General features: G+C 48.2%; 1 protein-coding gene across 1 annotated transcript in view; it reads right to left on the reverse strand.

Moving 5' to 3' along the window:
* The window catches only part of STAB1 (stabilin 1), a 1,212,756-nt gene that overhangs the window by 753,429 nt on the left and 434,390 nt on the right, over positions 1-24,937 (reverse strand). Inside the window, exons 16-18 of the mRNA XM_085624210.1 lie at positions 15,062-15,175; positions 9,275-9,328; positions 5,816-5,896 (exon numbers count right to left, since the gene is read on the reverse strand). Of these exons, the coding sequence (XP_085480336.1) occupies positions 5,816-5,896; positions 9,275-9,328; positions 15,062-15,175 (249 nt within the window). The remainder of the gene's footprint in view (positions 1-5,815; positions 5,897-9,274; positions 9,329-15,061; positions 15,176-24,937) is intronic.

Below are 24,937 nucleotides of genomic sequence, written 5' to 3' on the forward strand. Positions count from 1 at the left end.
CCATTACTGGGAGTCACTTTAGGAGATTTCTCATTAAACTAATGAGGAAAGATGGGAAATACCAAGTGTAAAGTGACCAGTGCAAACTGTGACGGATGCATTGGACGCAGGACGTGAAGCAGTGGAGTTTGCACTCACAAACACGTTTTCACTGAGTGTGACCAACTTCCTGTGTTTGCTAATGCAGCGGCAGAGACCCTAACCGAGGCCTGGAGGTCTCAACATGTCAGTGGAGGCGGGGGGGCAATAAAGTTACTTTTGTCTGGATCTGGGGAGCGCTCCCACTTTCAGAAGCTCCCCCTGAGGAAGTGTCATTTTGCTTAAAAAGTAAAACTAAGAGCCAGAAACATTACAAAATTCATGATGGAATGAAACTCCTGCTGACTTCCAAGGGGGTCTGTTCCTGTGATTTAGAAGCAAAGGTAAATCTGAGATAGTTTCAAACCTATGATGCATTCTAATCGAATCATCGCGCCAACTCTAAGAAATGAACCCTGAAGGATGTGTTTGTCATTAAGTTCCATTTATTACGGTGACTGGTCCTACTAGTAGCCAGTCACTGTATTGCATTAGACAATTAATAAAATATTATGCTGTTGAATTTTGATAAGGTGTACTCAACATACAATCAATGTTAGGCTTAAATCAATTACACATCATTTACAAAACAGAAGTTCAGAGGATCATATGAAAGACATAATTCAGCTGACCCGACAAACACCACAATCAACTTACAATACAGCAGTGAGTGACTATAGTCAGCCCAGAAATCCACTCAACCAGACTAAAACAGTTGGTTTCAATCAATATTCCTTTGGCCTGGTAGCAGATTTAAGCTGATCTATCAAAGAACACTAGCAGCGGATACATTTTGGTGTCCACAATTACTGTAGCTTGCGAGTTAGGCCCTGCACCGTCGCGTGTTGATGATGAATGATGCGACATGGGAATATAGAAGAACATACCTAGAAGGTGGTTTGAAAACCCATAGGACCACAAAGAGGCAAGGAAGACCAAACCGAGAGGGGAGAAGCTAGGAGTAAAAGAAAGAAGGCAAAGCAAAGGGGGAAATGATAGTATTGTCAGGGAGCTAGAACTAGTCAAGATGCAAAGACCCTTGGGTTGTTCTGATCTTGGAGAGGACCAGTAATAGAGGGAAGGCTGCATGGAGGCCATCGATGAATCTATTGTGTGGGTAATAGAGGAAAGGCTGCATGGAGGCCATCCCATCGATGAATCTATCACGTGGGTTCTAGAGGGAAGGCTACATGGAAGCCATCGATGAATCCATCGCATGGGTAATAGAGAGAAGGTTGCATGGAGGCCATCCCATCGATGAATCTATATCATGGGTAATAGACAGAAGGCTGCATGGAGGCCATCCCATCGATGAATCTATATCATGGGTAATAGAGAGAAGGCTGAATGGAGGCCATCCCATCGATTAATCTATCACGTGGGTAATATAGAGAAGGCTGCATGGAGGCCATCGATGAATCTATCACGTGGGTTATAGAGAGAAGGCTGCATGGAGGCCATCCCATCGATGAATCTATATCATGGGTAATAGAGAGAAGGCTGCCTGGAGGCCATCGATGAATCTATCACGTGGGTTATAGAGAGAAGGCTGCATGGAAGCCATCCCATCGATGAATCTATATCATGGGTAATAGAGAGAAGGCTGCCTGGAGGCCATCGATGAATCTATCACGTGGGTTATAGAGAGAAGGCTGCATGGAGGCCATCCCATCGATGAATCTATATCATGGGTTATAGAGAGAAGGCTGCATGGAGGCCATCGATGAATCTATCACGTGGGTTATAGAGAGAAGGCTGCATGGAAGCCATCGATGAATCTATCACGTGGGTTATAGAGAGAAGGCTGCATGGAGGCCATCCCATCGATGAATCTATATCATGGGTAATAGAGAGAAGGCTGCATGGAGGCCATATGTATACAACAGGCTTATTGAAAAATGTTCATTGCCTAGAGGGTGGAGAGGATTCTGGGTCAGAGTAACACCTCCCTATATAATCAATTACACTAATAGTTTTACTCCAACTGACCATCCAGTGGTCGGTATCAAAGCACGCGAATGGAATGATGTGAAGCGTCTAGTGAGGGAGAATATAACATCACCAATAGGTGAGCAAGGAAGCAATTCCTTTTGGTTTAGGCACCCTCACACACCCTAGTGGTGTCATGCTTCATCATCGGGTCACCCGATGCCTAAAAGTCGGGGTGGGCTCAACCACAGTGTTGGGAGCTCTTTGAAGATATTACAGACCAGGGGGACTAAAAATTAAAAAAACCTCAGGCAGATCCCCAGTTTCCCTTTATTATTGGGTCTGACTGGGTTGATAAAATAACTAAAAATGGGGTCTTAATAGGAGTATTATGGTCCTAGGACCCTAGTGCCAACATGTTTCAGTCCGAGTGCGGCCGTAAAGGTCCAGGACTTTCTTCAGGGCAAAAGTGGCCTCCCTGGGTAATAGAAAGGAGATTCCCTATTCTATTTTCTGTTGCAAGGGCAGAGTAGCTGCTCCTTGTGTGATCGACTGATTGATTAATCCGTCATGCGTGGTAATCCATCCGAACTTCGGATGAGTTCCGCATCTCAGGGGATCGTAGGGCAAAGAGGGGTAGCTCTATAGTCAAACCTTCGTCAAGAGTCCTGCCCCGCCACTAAACCTATTTGGTCCCGATCTCCGGCGTTTTGTATGGAGGCCATCCCATCGATGAATCTATATCATGGGTAATAGAGAGAAGGCTGCCTGGAGACCATCGATGAATCTATCACGTGGGTTATAGAGAGAAGGCTGCATGGAGGCCATCCCATCGATGAATCTATATCATGGGTAATAGAGAGAAGGCTGCATGGAGGCCATCGATGAATCTATCACGTGGGTTATAGAGAGAAGGCTGCATGGAGACCATCTCATCGATGAATCTATATCATGGGTAATATAGAGAAGGCTGCATCGAGGCCATTGATGAATCTATCCCGTGGGTTATAGAGAGAAGGCTGCATGGAGGCCATCCCATCGATGAATCTATATCATGGGTAATAGAGAGAAGGCTGCATGGAGGCCATTGATGAATCTATCCCGTGGGTTATAGAGAGAAGGCTGCATAAAGGCCATCCCATCGATGAATCTATATCATGGGTAATAGAGAGAAGGCTGCATGGAGGCCATTGATGAATCTATCCCGTGGGTTATAGAGAGAAGGCTGCATGGAGGCCATCGATGAATCTATCACGTGGGTAATAGAGAGAAGGCTGCATAAAGGCCATCCCATCGATGAATCTATATCATGGGTAATAGAGGGAAGGCTGCATGGAGGCCATCCAATCGATGAATCTATCTCATGGGTAATAGAGGAGAGGAGAGGAGTTGGCTAAACGGCTAGGGCGGTCGACCTCGAATCTGGGGAACTGGGTTTGAGTCTCGGTAATGACGCTGAACATCCTGTGATTCTGGGCAAATCACTTAATCTCCCCGTGCATAACAAAAATTAATGTGTGTTCTCATATAACGTAACTGGTGCTATGTGAAGCGCTCTGATACCCGATTCGGGTCAAGTTCGCGCTTTATAAAACTCTGCAAAAACAAAAAAATAGAGTGAAGGCTACGTGGAGGCCATTGATAAATCTACTAGTGGTTGCCAAATCTTGGAGGACATCCTGTTAGAAGCCTGTAGGGGATTTTGTGTGATGTTAATGCAGGGTATGTATATGACCCAAGAGCATCACGTGTGGAACAAGATATCATTTGCCAATTTCCAATCTAGTAAGAGCTGTTTGATGTAAATATCACCTTTAAAACACATTAAAAACAAATGAGAGCTGCTGGTTCTTCCTAGGGCAGCACACTCCTAAAGTCTAAAAATCCTGACAAAATAAACAAATAGGCCCTTCATTGTGAGTGGCCCATAAAAGCTCTCCTTACTGTCTCCCGGATTTACCGTTACTGAAGTTCCTAGAACTCCAGAGGGGACAAGTAATAGGGATATGAGGTTTTGGGGACCAACAGGCAGATATCAGACTGCACCAATTTCTGCCAGTTTTTCACAGTGTTGCCTTTTTGTAGCGGGCAAACTCTTCATGCAGAATACCACCTGCCTCCCGGGTACCTGGTCAATCCATTGTTCTAATAGATCCGGTAATGCCACATTGGGGGCTCTGTAGAAGATGAATTTCTCACATCCCATATTTTTGCGAAAGCTGTAGAACAAGTCTTGCTTAAACTTTCGACCTGCGTTGAAAGTCAACAGGTCAAAACAAATGCAGTAATTTGTTCCTTCAGAGCTATTACTGCAACTGGTTTCAATGACTTGTAATCGGATTACTTTCCCTTATTAGGATCACAGCAAAGCTTGGATTCCTTTACAAGTGATCCAAACATGGGGCAGTGATGCGCAAGCTGTTGCGTGTCCATCTCCAAAGCTCGGCGCCCTTCCTGCTCTAAGCCCGGGAGGGGAGTCCCTACTGAAGTCTGCTGCCAGTAGAAGCAATAGTGTTTCCACCGGTAGGGCACACTTCTGGCAAGGACATTCGGCACCAGGATTTCTTCTTGAGAAGCCTCACTTCCTTCCTAGTCTCAGTCACTTCAAGATGGCGGCCAGAGCCATGCACTTCCTTGGAGCTGTGTTCTACTTTGTGTGAGAGGGTGACACACATGGAGACACTGCTCATAGGGGAGGCGATGCAATGCAGATGTGCACCTAGCTAAACTAGAGACAGCTCTGCGAGGGGGTGGGCTCTGAGGCAGGGAACGAAAAGATGCCTTCTATCGACCCCATGTGGCCTTGACACAACAAGAGGCTCTACTACAGCCCACTAGTCTGCCGGGCATTCTTGAACTCCCACTGTGTAGATTTGGTGTTTAGAAGTTTGGGGCACGTCTGATGGATGGTGCACGTCTGGGCAGGTACCGGAATTCAATCAGAAGGAAGATTACATCATGGACAAGCAACAGAAGGGTGACCCGTTGGGTGCCGCAGGAAACCCAGTTAGTTAAACTAAAGGTGTCTCATGATGGAGAAACCTTTCAAGGGATGTCTCATAACCATGAAAAATTGGATTGCGAATGAGATGGTCAATGAGAGGGGGGTGACTGCTGTTATCCAATTGACCATTGAGCGATGTCTGTCTAGGATGTTCCCCAGATTTCAGGCAGAGTTTGCAGACTGCGGTATGGAGCCCAGCTCCCTGGGCCACCAAGCATCTTACCAGTGCAGACAGAACCACCGGTGTCTTATAGCCACCGGTTTTCAAGCAATCTTTGCTCATTCGCATGCGACTTCAAACATGCAGAGAATGAAACTGGACCGGGTCACTTGGATGTGTTCTGATATGGGTGTCTCCTGCATATGAGAGGACATCATGGCCTAAAGATCTGATAATACCTGCAAGTGGGGCCAGAAGAGAGGGACCAAGGGAAGGGTCTTACCACACGCCACAGGGATCTTGAGGTGTTAGATTGAGAAGGTGAGTGGAAAATTGATAGAGAGAGAAGTGAAAATGAAAAGATTGAAGCCACGGAAGGGCATTCGGACACATGCTAAAGTTGTAAGGGCGTTGGATTAGAGTGGCTCATGACACCATGTCCCAAAGAGTGGCCACTGACACACTAACGCCACAGAAGATCTACAGTCCCACATGCTGCACTTCCTCATTTACTGAGAAAAAGTTATCAATACCGTGTAATGTGGCAGATCCATAAAATTAAATACGTGGCCAGTTGCTGTTCCGGACCAGGAAACTGTAATCAATACACCACCCCCTACTCATACAGTATGTGTGACACTTACATCTCTGGAGACTTTGAGTGACACCTGCTCGTTGGCCATCATAGCAATCCCTGGCATTGTCAAGAGTTTGTCCAAAGTGACCTGGGGACAAAAAACAGCAAATCTTTAAAATAGGGATGATAAATAAAATCATAGAGGCTGATTCACAAAGGTAATCTGAGAAAAAAGACTAATTTTACGACTATTGGTATTCACAGAGACCATTTACGAGTCGTATCTTTATGTCCGCAGTCGGGCCGGAATCTCCGCACCCGGGCCGTACTAACCGGCTTGGGCCGTACTCTTCGGCTCGGGTTGGATGAAGTGTAATCAATGGGCCAGAATGCAATGTTTACAAAAGGGAACATTAGGAGCATGTGATAAATGGTAGAGGAGGTCCGTTTGGGCTGGGAAAAGGGTGTGGCCAGACACTGCATCTTATCCCAGAACATTTGCTCCTTTGCATCATGGTACAATTTGCGCTCCCCTTAGTGTTGACTGTAGTGTTGACACTACAGTCAACACTGAGGGGAACGCAAATTGTGTACTGCGTGTACCATGAGGCAAAGGAGCAAACTTTTCTGGGATATAATGTAGTGTCTGGCCACACCCTTTTCCCTGCCCAAACTGATTTTCATGACTTTTGTCTCATATTACCTTTGTGAATCAGCCTCTTTGTTTTTAGTAATCCATTACTGTATGAATAATGTCACAATTTATGGGAGCGAGTTGTGGTGGAACGTTTACAACCTTTCCATTCATCTCCCCCAAGATCTGAATTAGTTGCTGATGTTGTATGTTTCCAGAGCTGGTATGCTGATACCAGTGGACAGAGAAGTGCCCTCGTCACCCTCAAGAACTTCCAGGTCATGATATTGGGATTCATAAACTGTGTCACACGCACAAAAGGGCCGTTCCTGGTACAGTTCCTGCTGCTGTGCTCAGGGCCAGATGAAGTCCATAGGCACTGGGTGGAGTTGCATAAAGCTGAAGGATGGTGCAGGGAGTGCAGAGACAGACTGGGATTAACAAAATAATTCAACAGTCGAAACTGTAAGAACCCAGGCAGCTATAGGAGGAACATGCAATCGCCTCAGCTGGAGGTAGGACATGCAGACCCGACATGCAGACTCCTCAGCTGGAGGAGAGACATTCACATCGACATGCAGACTTTGCAGCTCGGGGTACGACATGCAGACCTGACATGCAGATTCCATGTCTGGGGGAGGGACATGCACACCCGACATGCAGACTTTGCGGCTGGAGGAGGGACATGAAGACTCCTCAGCTGGAGTTAGGACATGCAGACCCGACATACAAACTCTGCGACTGGAGGTAAGACATGCACACCCGGCATGCAGACTCAGCGGCTGGAGGTACGACATGCAAACCCAACATGCAGGCTCCTTAGTTGAAGGTAGGACATGCAGACCCGACATGCAGACTCCACGGCTGGAGGTACAACATGCAGACCCGGCATGCAGACTCCGCGGCTGGAGGTAGGGCATGCATACCTAACATGCAGACTCCACGGCTGGAGGAGGGACATGCACACCCGACATGCGAACATCACAGCTGAAGGTAGGACATGGAGACCTGACATGTAGACGTCACAGCTAGAGGTAGGACATGGAGATCCAACATGCAGACTCCTCAGCTGAAGGTAGGACATGCAGACCCGACATACAAACTCTATGACTGGAGGTAAGACATGCACACCCAGCATGCAGACTCAGCGGCTGGAGGTAAGACTTGCAGACCAGACATGCAGACTCCTTAGCTGAAGGTAGGACATGCAGACCCGACATGCAGACTCTGCGGCTGGAGGTAAGACATGCACACCCGACATGCAGACTCTGCGGCTGGAGGTAAGACTTGCAGACCAGACATGCAGACTCCTTAGCTGAAGGTAGGACATGCAGACCCGACATGCAGACTCCGCAGCTGGAGGTAGGACATGCAGACTCGTTTGTGGGAGGTATGACATGCAGTCCTGACATGCGGACTCTGTGGCTGAAGGTAGGACATGCAGACCCGACATGCAGACTCCACAGCTGGAGGAGGGACATATAGACCCGACATGCAGACTCCACGGCTGGAGGAGGGACATGCAGACCCGACATGCAGACTTCGCGGCTGGAGATACAACATACAGACCCGACATGCAGACTCTGCGGCTGGAGGAGGGACATGCAGGCTCCTCCGCTGGAGGTTGAACATGCAGACCCGACATACAAACTCTGTGACTGGAGGTAAGACATGCAGACCCGACATACAAATTCTGCGACTGGAGGTAAGACATGCAGACCTAACATGCAGATTCCGCGGCTGGAGGTAGGACATGCAGACCCAACATGCAGACTCCACGGCTGGAGGTAGGACATGCAGACCCAACATGCAGACTCCGCGACTGGAGGTAGGAAATGCAGACTCGACATGCAGACGCTGCGGCTGGAGGTAGGACATGCAGATCTGACATGCAGACACCGCAGCTGGAGGTAGGACATGCAGACTCGTTTGTGGGAGGAAGGACATGCAGACCTGACATGCAGACTCTGCGGCTGAAGGTAGGACATGCAGACCCGACATGCAGCCTCCACGGCTGGAGGAGGGACAAGCTGAGTCCTCAGCTGGAGGTAGGACATGCAGACCCGACATACAAACTCTGCGATTGGAGGTAAGACATGCAGACTCAACATTCAGATTCCACGGCTGGAGGTAGGACATGCAGACCCGACATGCAGACTGCGCAGTTGGAGGTAGGACATGCAGTCTCCACGGCTGAAGGTAGGACATGTAGACCCAACATGCAGACTCTGCGGCTGGAGGTAGGACATGCAGACTGGTTTGTGGGAGTTAAGACATGCAGACTTCTCAGCTAGAGGTGGAACATACAAGCTCCCGAGCTGGATGTAGGGCATGCAGACTTCGTGACTGGAGAGGAGACTAGCCTGGGCTGGGAACTCCTCTCCATTCGCAGAGATTTACGCACTCCGTAGAGCACGAGGAGTTGCGAAAAACTCTGCTCCGTGAGGAAACTCCAACACTAGACCACTTCCCAGCGAGATTTCCCAGCGCAGGCTGCCGCTGATGGTCGCGACCGCTCATGTTGAGAACCCATCCATTCGCGTTGAGGAAGCTGATGTTTGAGCAGAAAATCTACTTGAGTGGCAGAAAGAAGCAGCACCCTCTTGCGCTGAGCATGGTGCCGTTGGCACTGATTTTCCATCGAGGAACAAAACACCTGGTGCTAAATATAAGCACGAATGGCGCTACCTAACGCACTCTGCTGCTTGTGGAACTCCATGCAGCGCGTGGAGTTTTTTGGTCACTTGAACTACGCCCAGTTCTAGATGAGACATACAGGCTCCTCAGCTGGAGGTAGGACATGCAGACTCCTCAGATGGAGGTGGGGAATGAGGATTTCTCAGCTGGAGGGAGAACATGCAGACTTCTTACAGGTCGAGCGATATCACTTACCGCAGCTGTAGAGGAGATGTGGTTCTTTACCAACTCCTGAAGTTTATTTTTAGCCTGAGGAGGAAACAAAACATTAAGCGCTTTTACTTTTACATACATTTCTTTCCCATTTCCTTCCACACACCTGTTCTCAAATAACTATTACTCACTGCACTCATCTACACCTGCAGCACAAATGGCATAAAGTAACCATCACATAGCGCACAGATCTCTCCCGGCCAAACTCCTATACTAAAGTAATCATCACACACCACACAGATCAGCCACACACCTACACTAAAGTAACCATCACACACACCACAGATCTGCCCCAGCCACACACCTACACTAAAGTAACCATCACACACCACACAGATCTGCCCCAGCCACACACCTACACTAAAGTAACCATCACACACCACACAGATCAGCCACACACCTATACTAAAGTAACCATCACACACTACACAGATCTGCCCCAGCCACACACCTACACTAAAGTAACCATCACACACCACACAGATCTGCCCCAGCCACACACCTACACTAAAGTAACCATCACACACCACACAGATCTGCCCCAGCCACACACCTACACTAAAGTAACCATCACACACCACACAGATCTGCCCCAGCCACACACCTATACTAAAGTTAACTAGGACCTTGTCTTTTATTTCCAACATACAAAAAAACACTGGTGCAGAACTGTCTCTGTATCTGCAGCAACATTCTGGAACTCTCCACGAACAAAGATGAGGGCCACAGAGAACCATATGACCTTCAGAAGGGTAGTCAAGAGCTGGCTTTTTGCAACCTGATCACAAGCCTGAAAAGAAGAAACAACTTCCCTGTGACGGGACTCGAGTAACAAAGAACACTATGAAGAACAGCATAACAAAACTAGACCTTGTTCCTTAAGCACCGAACCATCATTAAACTGTACATCCCAGAAAGGTGCTCACCAACCTAGAAGGTGTTGATCAACCGAGAAGGTGATTATCAATACAGAAGGGGATTATCAGTCGAGAAGGAGCTCACCAACCAAGAAGGTGATTATCAAATGAGAAGGTGCTCACCAACCAAGAAGGTGATTATCAAATGAGAAGGTGCTCACCAACCAAGAAGGTGATTATCAACTGAGAAGGTGCTCACCAACCAAAAAGGTGATTATCAATCCAGAAGGTGCTCTCCAACCAAGAAAGTGATTATCAATCCAGAAGGTGCTCACCAACCTAGAAGGTGATTATCAACTGAGAAGGTGCTCACCAACCTAGAAGGTGATTATCAGTCAAGAAGGTGCTCTCCAACGTAGAAGGTGATTATCAACTGAGAAGGTGCTCAGCAACCTAGAAGGTGATTATCAACCGAGAAGGTGCTCACCAACCTAGAAGGTGATTATCAGTCAAGAAGGTGCTCTCCAACGTAGAAGGTGATTATCAACCGAGAAGGTGCTCACCAACCTAGAAGGTGATTATCAACTGAGAAGGTGCTACCCAAACCTAGAAGGTGATTATCAGTCGAGAAGGTGCTCACCAACCAAGAAGGTGATTATCAACTGAGAAGGTGCTCTCCAACGTAGAAGGTGATTCTCAACTGAGAAGGTGCTCACCAACCAAGAAGGTGATTATCAATTCAGAAGGTGCTCTCCAACCTAGAAGGTGATTATCAGTCAAGAAGGAGCTCACCAACGCAGAAGGAGATTATCAAACAAGAAGGTGCTCACCAATGTGGAAGGTGATTATCAACCGAGAAGGTGCTCAGCAACCTAGAAGGAGATTATCAACCGAGAAGGTGCTCTCCAACCTAGAAGGTGCTCACCAACCTAGAAGGTGATTATCCACCAAGAAGGTGCTCACCAACGCAGAAGGAGATTATCAAACGAGAAGGTGCTCACCAATGTGGAAGGTGATTATCAAACGAGAAGGTGCTCAGCAACCTAGAAGGAGATTATCAACCGAGAAGGTGCTCTCCAACCTAGAAGGTGATTATCAACCGAGAAGGTGCTCACCAACCTAGAAGGTAATTATCAACCGAGAAGGTGCTCACCAACCTAGAAAATGATTATCAAGTGAGAAGGTGCTCTCCAACCTAGAAGGGGATTTTCAGTGGAGAAGAAGCTCACCAACCTAGAAGGTGATTATCCACCAAGAAGGTGCTCACCAACGCAGAAGGATATTATCAACCGAGAAGGTGCTCTCCAACCTAGAAGGTGATTATGAACCGAGAAGGTGCTCACCAACGCAGAAGGAGATTATGAACCGAGAAGGTGCTCACCAACGTAGAAGGTGATTATCAACCGAGAAGGAGGTTATCAACTGAGGAGGTGCTTACCAACCTGAGAGGTGATTATCAACCAAGAAACCACAAACTGCAAGAGCTCATTCCACAAAAAAAGACATACAATCCATCTTCTGGAAAAACAAAATATTGCTTGCTATCATCATCATCTGCAGGTCCCAACTTTGTTCACACCTGGCCACGCATGCACTCCCTTTCTGGCCCAATATTTATGTTTTCTCTCATCTTGTGAACTACAGACCACCAGCTGCATCCCTCCAGCTTAATATCCTTATTAAGCACCCTATGTGATTGACTTCACCCATAATTCCACTGACATTCCCCTCCAAACTAATGACACCTCAGTCCCTTTACCGGCCCTACACATGCAGCAAGCATTGCCTCATACAATTCATACTCTAGTAAGCATTCCTTCCTGAAACTTTATCAATCTAGTACAGCAGTAAGTACATGAGTCAACGCAAGCACTGAGCTATCCTCCAGGGCTCAAGAATAAACCAACATCTAACACAGAAGTAGAAGAAAAAACTATCAATCTTCGAGACTGCCAGTAATATTGGATTCCTGGAGTAGCAATCTAATCACCACAATACTTCAATGCAGCGTTAGGGGCAGTAAGGGCTAAGACATTAACAGGGCCACAGAATTAAAAAGACACACAGAAACAGTCATATCCAGACACTTGTGAAGTGACACAGACTTGGACCCATTGACATGATTTAAGATTTAAATTGGACGGTGTTCCCTCCTGGAGGCCTGGTGTTGGGTTGGGTTCACCTTCTTGCAGCTGATGTCCAGTTCTGTTTGTTGTGACCAGCAGACTGAGGTACCAGCCCCCCAGGAGCTTGAGCCATTCTTATCAGGATAGGACAGTCCTTGCGAAGCTGATTATGAACTTCTGGCTACCAGATCCGACCAAGGGATGTCCCTCTCTTGCCTGTAGAGGGCGAGTCCATGCCAAACTGCCAGGGTGCTTGTGTGACACATTTACCTGCAGTGCATCTAAACAGAAATAGGCCTGGACTAGACTGTACACCAATCTCGACCCGGCAGAAATGTTCAAACCAGCCCTAGCAGGCAGCGACAAGCAGAAAGGTGCCAGGGGCCTGGTTCAGTGCTGGCAGGACGGCGCCTTCAAAGCGGCTCCCTTGCCTACAGCCCACTGACTAAATGCCTGAGTGGCTACTGTGGCCGACAGAACATGCACACTCAGTCACTGAGGATCCTTAAGACCTGGCCCGGCTCTGGCCCTCGAACACACAGGGCATTTTTTGTACGACCACTAGAAATATATTTGCAGAGTTTAAGCCACTGCAAATGATTTTGCATCTGGTTTTGCGGTACCACAGACACAGACAGCACAGATTACATTTGCTTGTGTTGTGTTCTCCTCCTACTGCCATAAGGAGGACAAACGCTTGGGAGAAGAGGGTGGACATAAGTTATTCCCCCCGCTATGGAACCCTCATGCGGTTGCATCCTCTCATATGATCTCCTCGGTCAGATGGGTCGTGGCCACCTCAGGTGGGACAATCCCAGATTCACAGCTGCTTGGTGAGGAGGAGATGTTCAAGGCACCTAAATCAAGACTGCAGGCTGGTTTTAGGGAGTGTCTCCTCAAAGCGTGTTGGTGTAGATCAGTATTTTGTAGTACTCTGGACATTTGATCATTTGAAGTCTCAGAACACTGGTCTTCGATTCTGCCCCAAAACAAAGCACTGATCACATCGGAAACACCGCAGAGAGCTTTCTTGGATGACAAACCAGAGGTGAATAAATTGCCTGATGGGGCTGGGCATTTCAAGGGATGGCCAAGAGTTTCCGGGGTAATCTGGATGTGACGTGGCATGGATGCCACCTGTGGGGGAGGGCCCCATTCCTGCTTCTAGCTCAGGGTTCCTTGGTGTTTCCCCAGGAAGAGTAGAAGACTGGTTAATGTGCGAGAGACGTCTGATTGGGCGAGAGCCCATTGACTTGGCCAAGTTCTTGACTTTTGTTGATTTGGGACAGTCGACAACAAAGAAAAGAGGCAGCACCTCAGCAGGATGTGCTTTTGACCACAGGTGGGCACCTGATCACTTTTGTGGACTGCATTTTTCCTAGCTTTCTTGGAATTTTTTTTTTTTTTTGTTATTTCACAAAGATGTTGACTTAGTAGAGTTCTTTATAGAATTCGGGCTCTCTCATGCTATGATGTGTAGTATCTTCGGTCTGCTGAAGCCAAGGTTACTCGCCCCTCAGCTCCCCACGGGGTCTTCAGGAGGAAAGCGAGTCCCTTGTGGTCGTTGCAGAAACCCTCAAGGAAAAGGGACCTGCCCTAGAAGCAGAGGTACTCGCAGCAATGAGGGGGAGGGGGACAGGACAGGGGGTCAACATTGAACATTGTACCCTCTGTAAATGTAACAGAGTTTTCTTAAAGCCTTAACAACTTCGTGATGTTGGTAAAGTTAGAATTGCGACAAAAGAGTCTGGAAAAAGTAGGCCACCCGAAAACATTTCTGCAAAAACCCATATTCAGTTCGAGAATTCGCTTGTAGTGAAAACCGTGTTCTGCCAACATTTTTGAGCAACAATTTACACCTACGTTTTAAGTATTGCAAAGGTGTAAAAATCCCCAGACAGTGTGTATTTTTAATTTCACTAATCGTCCTGAGCCACCAGTAAATCTCGCCTGTCACTACAGTGAAGCAGAAGTCATTGCTTGGGCAGCGCCATAGATTCTTGTGATAGTGCCCATCTCATGTTGGTCGGATCCCCAGAGCTCACCGTCCACCTCTTATATACACCAGGGGAGCACCAGGCTCAACACTGAGCGGGTACAGCCTCAGAAGGATGGGCAGGAGACAGAGCCGGCTGAGGTGAAGTCCCTTCTCTGATTGGTCGGTAACTAACACTTTTGAAGCTTTTCATCTACACGCCCAGTATAGCAATTCTCTAGCTGCAGTGTGTAGAGTATTCAGCTGAAGAGAACCTAAAAATAGGGTAAGGTTATGGCATGAAGACAAGAAGCTGGGAGCCATGGGTGTAGTCAAATGTTTTCTGCAATCATGGGAAGACAAAGTTCACTATTTTGCACATCACAATCAGAATTGCCTTCATGAATTCAAATAATATGTATTATCCATAAATATTGTACCCATTTCACCAACTTTGAAAGGAAGAAGGTTGCACCTATGACCTGCTGGTCGCCGCAGAACACGGGGCTCCGTGGACCTTCCACTGTTACATGGAGGCCTAGTATGAACCATGCCTGCGTGCTCTCAAGACACCTGAGAACACTGTTCGGACTGGATTCAACGTGTGGTACTTATCTTCTGATGAGCGTGGGTACACTGCATCTCACACTAACCTTCTCTATAGATTGATGAACATGCGTTGCTTTATTTCCCGCCGCTAGGATTTGCTCCCACCCTCAACCAAACCTCCTCTTCCATGGACTTCATTCCATGTCAGGCACTCACACACATCTAACCACTCACACTGTGCCACATGGCGATGAGGTCTCACCTGGGTGAAGAGGTAGATCAGTCTCCCGTCTCTCAGGGTGTCCACCGCCTTATTGCTTGGCACAAACACGGTGAATGGCCCCGGGCCTTCCAGGATTGGCGGAAGTCCACAATTCTGCAAAGAGTCAACATGAGAGAAAGATGGTCAGAAGGTCCTGACTGACATGGTCGAAGAAAGATTCGCTGGTATAATTCTCAGAAGAAGACAATGTGGAACCCAGTCAAGAAATGACCTTAGTTCTGCAGGATCGGCATGAAAAGGAGGCTTGAGAGCTCTGGAGACCTACCTGATCCCCCTAAGAGATCTAACGCGTGCAACATTAGAAGCATTTTTTGCACCTTTGCTCTCTGGGCTGATGGGCATGGGGAAGAAGGAGATTACATTTTCCAATTACAATTCTATCACTAAATAAAACTATTACTGTGATGTTATGTTTCCAAATCAAAGCCTGTGACCCCTGAATCTCACCAGTTATGGTTTGATACTTGGACCATAACTCGCGCTCTCGCCATGGACTGCTCACGCCCTCACACATGACGCACTGATGAGGTCACTTGTAGCCTCATGGATTCGACTGGTGACATCAAATTAGGTCATTGATGACATCACTGATTAGATCAAATGCGACATCATCAATAATTCATCTATGAGAATAGAGTTTATTAATTAGAACAAAAACAATAATTAATAGTGTAAACTAGATGTGCAATAAAGAGTGTAACATGTAACGTCACACAGATGCGCTTTTGAAATGTGCTGATCGCGGGGGCGGTTCTTGTCATCCATGTTGGCCACCGCAGGGCTTTGAAGCAAGTGTTTGACACTAGAAGGGAACTCGAGTTTGCGGATATTTGCATAACGCGACCGAGAAGGGTGACCTACAAGTGACACCGTAGCCGTGTTGTCATATTTACAGAATATTCCAGTCTAACAAGTGTATTACTTTCACGAGCGACATTGTATTCTTGAATGTCATTGATTTTCTATTTCTTATGTTTCGTACAACATTTGAATTGTTTCGTATCGGGAAGGACGCGTGACCGACAGCGATGTTGCCTTTAGTCAATAGTTCCTTGTTCTCGCAGTGAAACAGGTTGAGGTGTAGATGTCGCCCGGGGTTTAAGGGCCGTGGGTTCGAAGCCTGATGTTTCCAGAATCTACCTTCACAAGACTGTCTGTGGCTGACCTCGGGATACAAGGTCTCAGCTGCGGGTATTGCCGCGGGAACCGAGGAGCTGAACCTGGGGACCGAACAGCTCTGGCTCCTGATTGGTCCAAGAAGAAGGAGCCTGTTCAAGCCTTCACATGTGCTGTTGACTTTCAGACTCGTGCGCGTTCCCAGAGGATTTCACCCGAGCCAGACCCGGGACGGTTGTTGCTGCCAATGCTACTTTGATTGACTCGACAGACTGCTGCTGTGTTCGGATTCATTAACCCTCGGCCGAGTCCTCTCAGCATCTCTTTATGGGAAGTTCTGCGGCTCTAGTTGGGCTCAGAAGCTTCGCGCTCTTTGGATTCAGCTCTCTCCTTAAATTTGAAATTGTGCGTGTTCTTCAAATCTAAAACTCTGATCGTGAACTATAGGACAGGGAACTAATTCCTTTATGGAACACGCTTAATGCAAGATATGTGATGGTTTGTTTGAACCATTCTTTATGATTACATTTTCTGGAACCATATTTGACTGATGGAATAACAGAAATAAAAATGAAGAAAATAACTTTACTGATCTCTTAACGAGAAATTAAGCTTCGAAACAACAATTCTATTACAGGACCGGAGGCTTCGGATTATGCTATCTCCTTCTTTACTGTATCAACTCACAGCAGCCAATAAACATACAATTAGTAAAACAACTACATTGTCCATGTGACTTTGCGTCAGCCACGCCTCCTTAGCCCTCCATAAGAGCCCTGGTCACTGTCCCAGCCTCCTCTTTCTTTGCTGCTCACAGCATGAGATAAGTGCCCCTCGCTTTCACTATTTATATGTGCCGATTTAGTCGCGATATTGCTTCAGCGCGCTGCGCTTTGCGAGGTTCATTACTTACTTGGAGTTTTGGTAGCGAGGTTTGGCACGCAATTACAGCGTTGTGGATTAGCGCATAGCGCCGCTAGCGGGGGATCGGTGGTAATCCTCTCCCGATTGAGTTTTTTGGATAGATAAGGAGCGTGAGCTCCACGCACTTGTACCGCGCCGCTGGGCGGCATAATTTCGGGCCGTTTGAGGTCCAGCGCGTTCAGCGCGGTGTCGAGGGCTTCCCTCATCGCCCGAGGACACGCAGAGCCGGATGGTTACCGGCCGACGTGTGCAGCTCACGCGAAGCCCATTTGGGCTGGTTTTTAGTAGCATTTGGGCTCGCGTTGGGCTGCACACGCCGATCTCGGCTTCCGGGGGGTTTCTGGAGCACATTTCGCTCCGTGATTGTGACGCCTGACTGGCTGCAAAAACAGTCGCCCTGGGAGTGAGCACACACTCCAGAAAATTGTTTAATTTGGCTCTGACGCCTGAAAAGGCTGTAAGAATACTGAGTACAGCTTCTGCTGAGGGGGCTAGGTACAAGACTGACTTGTGTGCACCTGGGCTGGCCCCCCCATTACTCCTCCGGAATATATAATTATTGGTTCTTCTACCGCTGGTGGATTGGTCCAGTTGCTCCACCATTGCAAGCATGAATGAGTGGGTACGGTACGAAGATGATGAGGAGGATGTCTATTATGAGGGACAGCAGGAGACTGTCCTTGAGGATGATATAGTAGAGGCTCTGGACGCTTCGGTCCAATCCTCCGTCAACAGGGCCCTGGAGAATACAGTTCCTTCGACTGTACATCAAGCATTGGCAGCTGCTTTGAAGCCGATTACCAAGCAGCTGGAGAGTTTTGCTAAACGCCATGGTTTCACCAAAGGGAAACACGGGGGACGCTCGAGCACAGAGCTGGCCAAGGTGCGCCGCTGGCCACATGCCACGACCCTGGACACTCTTCCTCCACCCGCTGGTGGCGACCACGCGTATTCGGCTGGCGGAAAGGCCAAAAGCAAGCAGAGAGTCTATGAGGACACTGATACCACCACCACTGATACCGATACCAATACCACGGACGAGGAGTCTCCCCCTAAAAAGAGGGCTAAGAAGGTGGTTCCGGCTCCTTCAGAGACGGCGTCAAATACTCCTTTCACTTTCAACCCTAGCGAGATAGTGCACCCGAGGTCTACTGACTGGGCGCCAGCACCGGAGGTGATCGAATATCTGCATGAGAATATTCGCAAAGGGTTTGACAAGGAGGTCAGGAATCGGCTTCGGTCGGAATGCCCTCGGCCGGATCTACCGGATAAGGTCGCGGAGACACCGGAGATAGACGTAAGTTTGCTTACGTTTTTGAAAAAGTTCGCAAGAGACCCCAAGAAGGGGATAGACAGAGCCTGGAGAGGGTGTCAAGATAAGCTGCTTGACGTCGTAGGTCCCCTCGCGAAGATTCTGGAAATGGCTTTGGTGGCCAAAGAGTCAGCGACTCCAGTGGACCCGGATATCTTAGCCGGATGGACACAGAGGGCAATCTGCCTGCTGGGTAATGCCAACTGTGCCATATTGACGGAAAGGCGCAAGTCTCTGCTCATGCGCATGGACACTAATCTCACTGATTTGGCCGCGGCTGAGCCAGGCACGCTTGCGGAGGGCAATTTGTTCGGAGACCGCTTCGTGAAGGACGTGTCAAAGTACGTAGGGACCTTCACATCGCTGGACAAGGCCCAATCAGGGATAAAGAGGGTATTTACCCAGGGCCTTTTCAATAGGGCCGGGCCAGGTAGGGGACGCTCGTCAGGCCGTTTCTCCAATCAAGGTCCCCCAAGAGGTGATTTCGGACGCGGTAGAGGTGACTGGGACTCTACCAGAGGGGGTACCTTCTACCCCACCCGCCGCCGCTTCAACAAGCGCAGATTCCAAAGTGGCGGGAACAGAGCAGGCTTCCACGCACAAAGTTCCACAGGTGAGTGTAACAGATTTGTCTCTTCTGCCATTGGGGGGTCGCACTCAGTATTATCTACACAATTGGCGCACTCTGACCCAGGATGCGTGGGTGCTTCAGACGGTTCAGGGATTCCATCTGGAATTTTACGAACCTCCCTGTCAGGACACATGGCCCAGGCCTCTCCATTTTTCCCAACACGAATGCAGTTTTATAGACGAGGAAATAGAGGCCTTGCTGCAAAAGCACGCAATAGCTTTGTGCGATCACAAGCCTCACGGCTTTTGCAGCAATGTGTTTCTGGTCCAGAAAAAGGGAGGTGGATACAGACTGGTCTTGAACTTGAGGGATTTCAAACATTTTCTAGTATACAAGCACTTCAAGATGGAAGGGATACACCTGTTGGCAGATCTCTTGAAACCGGGAGATTGGCTGGTCAGGCTGGATCTCAAAGATGCATACCTGTCCATCCCTATTTTTCCTCCGCACCGTCGTTTCCTACAATTTCAGTGGAAAGGTCGGTGGTTCGAGTATTTGGCCCTTCCTTTCGGGCTTTCCTCGGCTCCCTGGTGCTTCACCAAGGTGATGAAGCCGGTGGTCGCGCATTTGCGAGAACAGGGGATTCGCATGATCATTTACCTGGACGATATCTTAATCATGGCTCACAGCCCGACTCTAGTTTTGCAGCACCTGCAAATGACAATGTCTCTCTTGCAGAGTCTAGGATTTGTGATCAATCAGACCAAGTCTGCTCTAATTCCGTCAACCAACACCGAATTCCTGGGGTTTGTGATAGACTCCGAGAAGGCGCAATTGCACCTTCCCAAAGCGAAACTCAAGGATCTCAAGAAGGAGATAGTAGCCATGTTAGACAGGCAGATGGTGTCCCTCAGGACCATAGCCAGAATAGTGGGCTTGTTGGCATCGTCCATACAAGCAATTTTTCCGGGCCCACTGCATTACAGGGCATTGCAGAGACTGAAAATTCAGCACCTTCAGAAGGGTCTAGCTTACTCGGACCTGGTACCGCTCTCTCAGGAGGTTCGAGACGAGATGCAATGGTGGCTGGGGCACGTAGAGGCATGGAACGGCAGGGCCATCTTCGGCTCCTTGCCAGAAGTAGTCATCGAGTCCGACGCCAGTCGTTGGGGCTGGGGAGCGCGTTGTGGCGACATCTCCACAGGCGGAAGATGGTCTCCCCAGGAGTTGGAGTTGCATATAAATTGTCTGGAGCTCCTAGCGGGCTCCTTTGCAATTCGGACGCTGTCACCCAGGCAGGCGGATTGTTGCATTCTGTTAAGGATGGACAACGTGTCAGCTGTGAGGTACATAAACAAGCTGGGGGAACGAGATCGCCCCTGTTAGTGGAGATTGCCAAGGACTTTTGGCGCTACTGCCTGCGTCACCAAATAACGGTAATAGCGGAGTATATTCCAGGGCAGTCCAACCTCATTGCGGATTGGAATTCCAGACATCTCAGGGATTACAGCGACTGGAAGTTGATGCCGAGCATGTTTCGCTGGCTGCAGATGCTTTGGGGGCCGTGTCAAACGGACCTGTTTGCCTCCAGGTTGAATCGACAGATTCCCCACTTCTTCAGTTGGAGACCGGATCCAGTGGCAAAGGCCACGGATGCGTTCCTCCAGGATTGGTCGGGAGCAGTGAATTATGCTTTCCCGCCATTCCTCCTTATTCCGAGAGTAACCTCTCATGTTCTCAGGCAGCAAGCGGAGGTGATCTTAGTGACGCCACGGTGGAAATCGCAACCATGGTTCCCGATACTTCTGGAAATGAGCTGCGATCTTCCCAGGAGACTCCCTTGGTCGGAGTCTCTCCTCCTGGGACCTCACGGGGAGCGACACCCTCTGATCACATCGGAGAGGTTGTCGCTGATGGCATGGAGAATTTCCGGCAACAGTGGGAAATGCCGGGAATTTCGGAGGCAGCGTCAGGCTTCATCAGGCAAGCGTGGGCTCCTTCCACCAGGAAGCGATACTGATCAGCCTGGACAAGCTGGATGGGTTGGTGCGTGGAACGGAGTCTGGATCCCGTGGGGACCGGACTATCCAATATTGTGAATTTTCTTTCGGAAAAAGCAGCAAGTGGCTTAGCTTATCGCTCTGTAAATAATTTCAGATCGGCCATTTCGGCGGGGCACGCTCCGGTGGATGGGAAACCGGTGGGCATGCACCCTATGGTATGCAAACTTCTTAAGGGTATTCGGATAGCAAATCCTCCCAAACCCAAATATTCGGGCTTATGGTATGTGTCCTTAGTCATTTCTTTATTCAACAGTTGGCCGGTGAATAGTCAGTTGTCAAGGAAACAGCTTTTCGCAAAATTAGCGATGTTATTGTGCTTATCGGCTTGTAGACGTTCATCGGATGTACGGGCATTGGATATTACAGGTAGAGTATTCACTCCAGAAGGAGTTTCTTTTACTATCACGGGACGTACTAAAACACTTTCTAGACACATTGAGTATAATGCTTTTCCTAGTAACGAAAAACTATGTGTGGTCCAATGCTTGAAAACCTATGAGGAATGTACCCGATCTTTGAGGTCTGAGGGTTCTACGCAACTCTTGCTTGCAATACAAAAACCTTTTAAACCAGTGTCTGCTGCAACTATAGCCAGATGGCTGCGCTATGTGATGAAAGAAGCAGGTGTTGATGTTCAAATGTTTGGTGCACATTCTGTGCGAGGTGCAATGGCTTCAAAGTCATTTATGCTAGGTTCTAGTATTCAGGACATTATGCGTTGTGCTGATTGGTCTTCAGAGTCTACATTCAAACAGTTTTATTATAAGCCGGTGGGAGATATAACATCTGTGGTATTTAATAAGCGTTAAACTAGCATAATCCGAAGCCTCCGGTCCTGTAATAGAATCAAAAATTAGCTAGCATTCGCGCCAAGAATTTTCAATTCTATTAAGGACACGGAGGCGAGGATTATCCCACCCGGCTATGTACAATATGATTGTTCATGTTTACCCACCCGTTGAAGATTATATGAAAATTTGAGGTAAATGGAGTTTACGGGTTGTTCATGTTTGATTTTCCTAGGTGCAGACAAGAAGTCTGAATGAAGAGGCCTTCACGTTGAAGCTTCTTGGAAGGAATTTGTGTTCCGGTTAATCGTTCAGAACAGACGGAAGGTCTGGAAGCAGATATCTTCACGTTGAAGACTGCTCGGAGGACTTGGGTTCCTGTTAAACTTCCAGGTTGGAAGAGGTTGTGAAAGTTGTGGATTAGTGGACTTTACACAGTTCGAGCAAAGAAAGAGGAGGCTGGGACAGTGACCAGGGCTCTTATGGAGGGCTAAGGAGGCGTGGCTGACGCAAAGTCACATGGACAATGTAGTTGTTTTACTAATTGTATGTTTATTGGCTGCTGTGAGTTGATACAGTAAAGAAGGAGATAGCATAATCCTCGCCTCCGTGTCCTTAATAGAATTGAAAATTCTTGGCGCGAATGCTAGCTAATTTTTGATTCAACTCTCATCATGGACTGAACTTAACATGTGAATAAAATGTTAGTTTCAGATGACTAATTGCTCCTTGACTCCTAATACGCATTCCAAGGCCCATCACTGAGGAGGAGGAGGAGGGGGAGGACTTGGAGCGGAAGAGCAGGGCTCCACCCGGACTAATGGGTCAGAAAGATCATTGATATTTTTACATTTGGGCCACGTCCATGCTATCAATGGCATCACTGTTGAGAGCTCTTTGTGAGCATGGAAGGGCTTTGCAATCACATCGATATATACATCTCAGACCGAGGTTAAGAGCTTTGATCATCTCACATCAACCGCCTGCACCACAGTTGGTGGAAACTCTAAGTCTCATCTGGAGTTTTGAGTGACTAAAATCCCTCAATCTTTGGAGGAGACTCCAAACATGCCACAGAATTCTCCTCCACCAAACCCTCCGTGTGACGGACGTCACTGGCAGGGGATTCTCCACAGCAGATCAATTTTCAGAACCCTTAAAACGCCAAATCTGCCACACGCTTCTGGCAAACACTCAATAACCTCAAGGGAGGTTGCAAGTTGTGGTTCGAGTATTAGATCTCACGTGGGGAGTCGCAGGGCTGTTAAGAGTTTCTTTGCAACCATGATGGCCCGGAAGCAATGAGGGCTTCATTTATGAGGTTTTTCCGTAGGGCAGGGCTTCCTGCTGCGCTTCCTGCTGCGCTTCCCTACGGCAAAAGAAAAGGGCAGGAATGCGCCGTATCTATGAGCTATGGCGCATTCTTGTCCTTTTCTCCAGCGCCGGTGCACAACGGGCTGCCGTGCGCCAACGCAGGCACCTTTGCACTATAGTGCACATAGTGCGAGGGTGCGTGCATTGCGGGGATGATGGTTTTTGTACAGGAAGGAAAACCTCTGTACAAAAATAATCACAAGAGGCTTTTTCCTCTTTCTTCGTGTGCTGCTGCAGCTCACATAGAAAAAGGAACAAGCATTTACAATGCAATGGTCTCGGCATTGTTAAAGTTAGAGCTATGGGCATTGCTCATGACATTATTTTTGTTTATGTTTTTGTTTTTAAAACATTTAAAGAAACGGGATTGTTGTGAGGTCTTGGACTACGGTAGCCACCTCAGTCCATGTGCGGTCTTGGACTACGGTAGCCACCTCAGTCCATGTGCGGTCTTGGGCTTTGTTAGCCACCTCAGTCCATGTGAGGTCTTGGGCTTTGTTAGCCACCTCAGTCCATGTGAGGTCTTGGGCTTTGTTAGCCACCTCAGTCCATGTGAGGTCTTGGGCTTTGTTAGCCACCTCAGTCCATGTGAGGTCTTGGGCTTTGTTAGCCACCTCAGTCCATGTGAGGTCTTGGGCTTTGTTTGCCACCTCAGTCCATGTGAGGTCTTGATGAGACAAGCGAGAGTCGTCCCGAAGACTAAGTCTGATGTTTGTACCCACAAAGCCTTAGATCTTAAGGCCAGCTCCTGACTGCTGTATGTAAGGGCCGAAACACAGCACAGTTCTCTTCCGGCCTCTCACCAGACAGAGCCACTTTGAGTCTCACTACATGTGGAATGGGGTGAGAGCGAGAGAAAAGGCTGCAGATGGTCTACAAAGCACGGTGTCGATCCTTTTGGGCTTGGATTTTGCATTCATTGTTGAGTTACATTACTGCCATCTGCATGGCCTCGGAGTACCTTTGGTGGTGTTCGTATTGTGTTTTTTTTGTCTCGTTCTCAGAGTAAACAGGTTTTGCCTTTTCATTCCATGAGTGTGGTGAGCTGGCCAAGAGGCCGGGGCTTTACCAGGTCAGTCTGCGTTTTCTTGCTGGATGGGCGAACCTGTGGTCTGGTGCGCGCTACACAGGCACCATTTTCTTGATTTTCTATGATGCGGACTGAGCCATACAACCGTGTAACGGATGCGCGCAGAGAGTCCTGTTTGATGGTCGTGAAAATAGCGAGTGAGATGTTTATTGGTGCGCTCCTGGACCCCCGGAAACGAGGAAGGACAAATAGTAAGCCGTTACTCCTCGACGGGTACCAAAATGAGCTTTATTTAAATAATAATAATACTCATAACAATGATAACAAAATGATGTATAGCGCTACCGAAGTGTCCCAGCGCTAAGGTCTCGACTCCTAAAGCCAGAACATAGAATTCGGTAAACTGCAGCTCTGCAGCTGCCGGTCGGACTTGCTGCCCTTTCGATGCCCACCCCTTTTGTTTCGAGGCAGGGGTGGGAGTGTGAGCAGCCAGCAGTGACAAATGTGTTTACAATAATAAATGAACTGCAGTTAAACAACGCTCATTGAACACATAAATTGCAATTAACTCCGATGAGCTGCACTGATTGGCACTTGAGAGCACGAGGCGCGCTGCCATCACGGCACGCGCTGGGCACCGCCAGGACGCCTCTGCCTGGCGCATCCTGAGCCGGGTG

The sequence above is a fragment of the Triturus cristatus genome, chromosome 9 (genome assembly GCF_964204655.1).
Source record: "Triturus cristatus chromosome 9, aTriCri1.1, whole genome shotgun sequence".
Classification (NCBI taxonomy): Eukaryota; Metazoa; Chordata; class Amphibia; order Caudata; family Salamandridae; genus Triturus; species Triturus cristatus.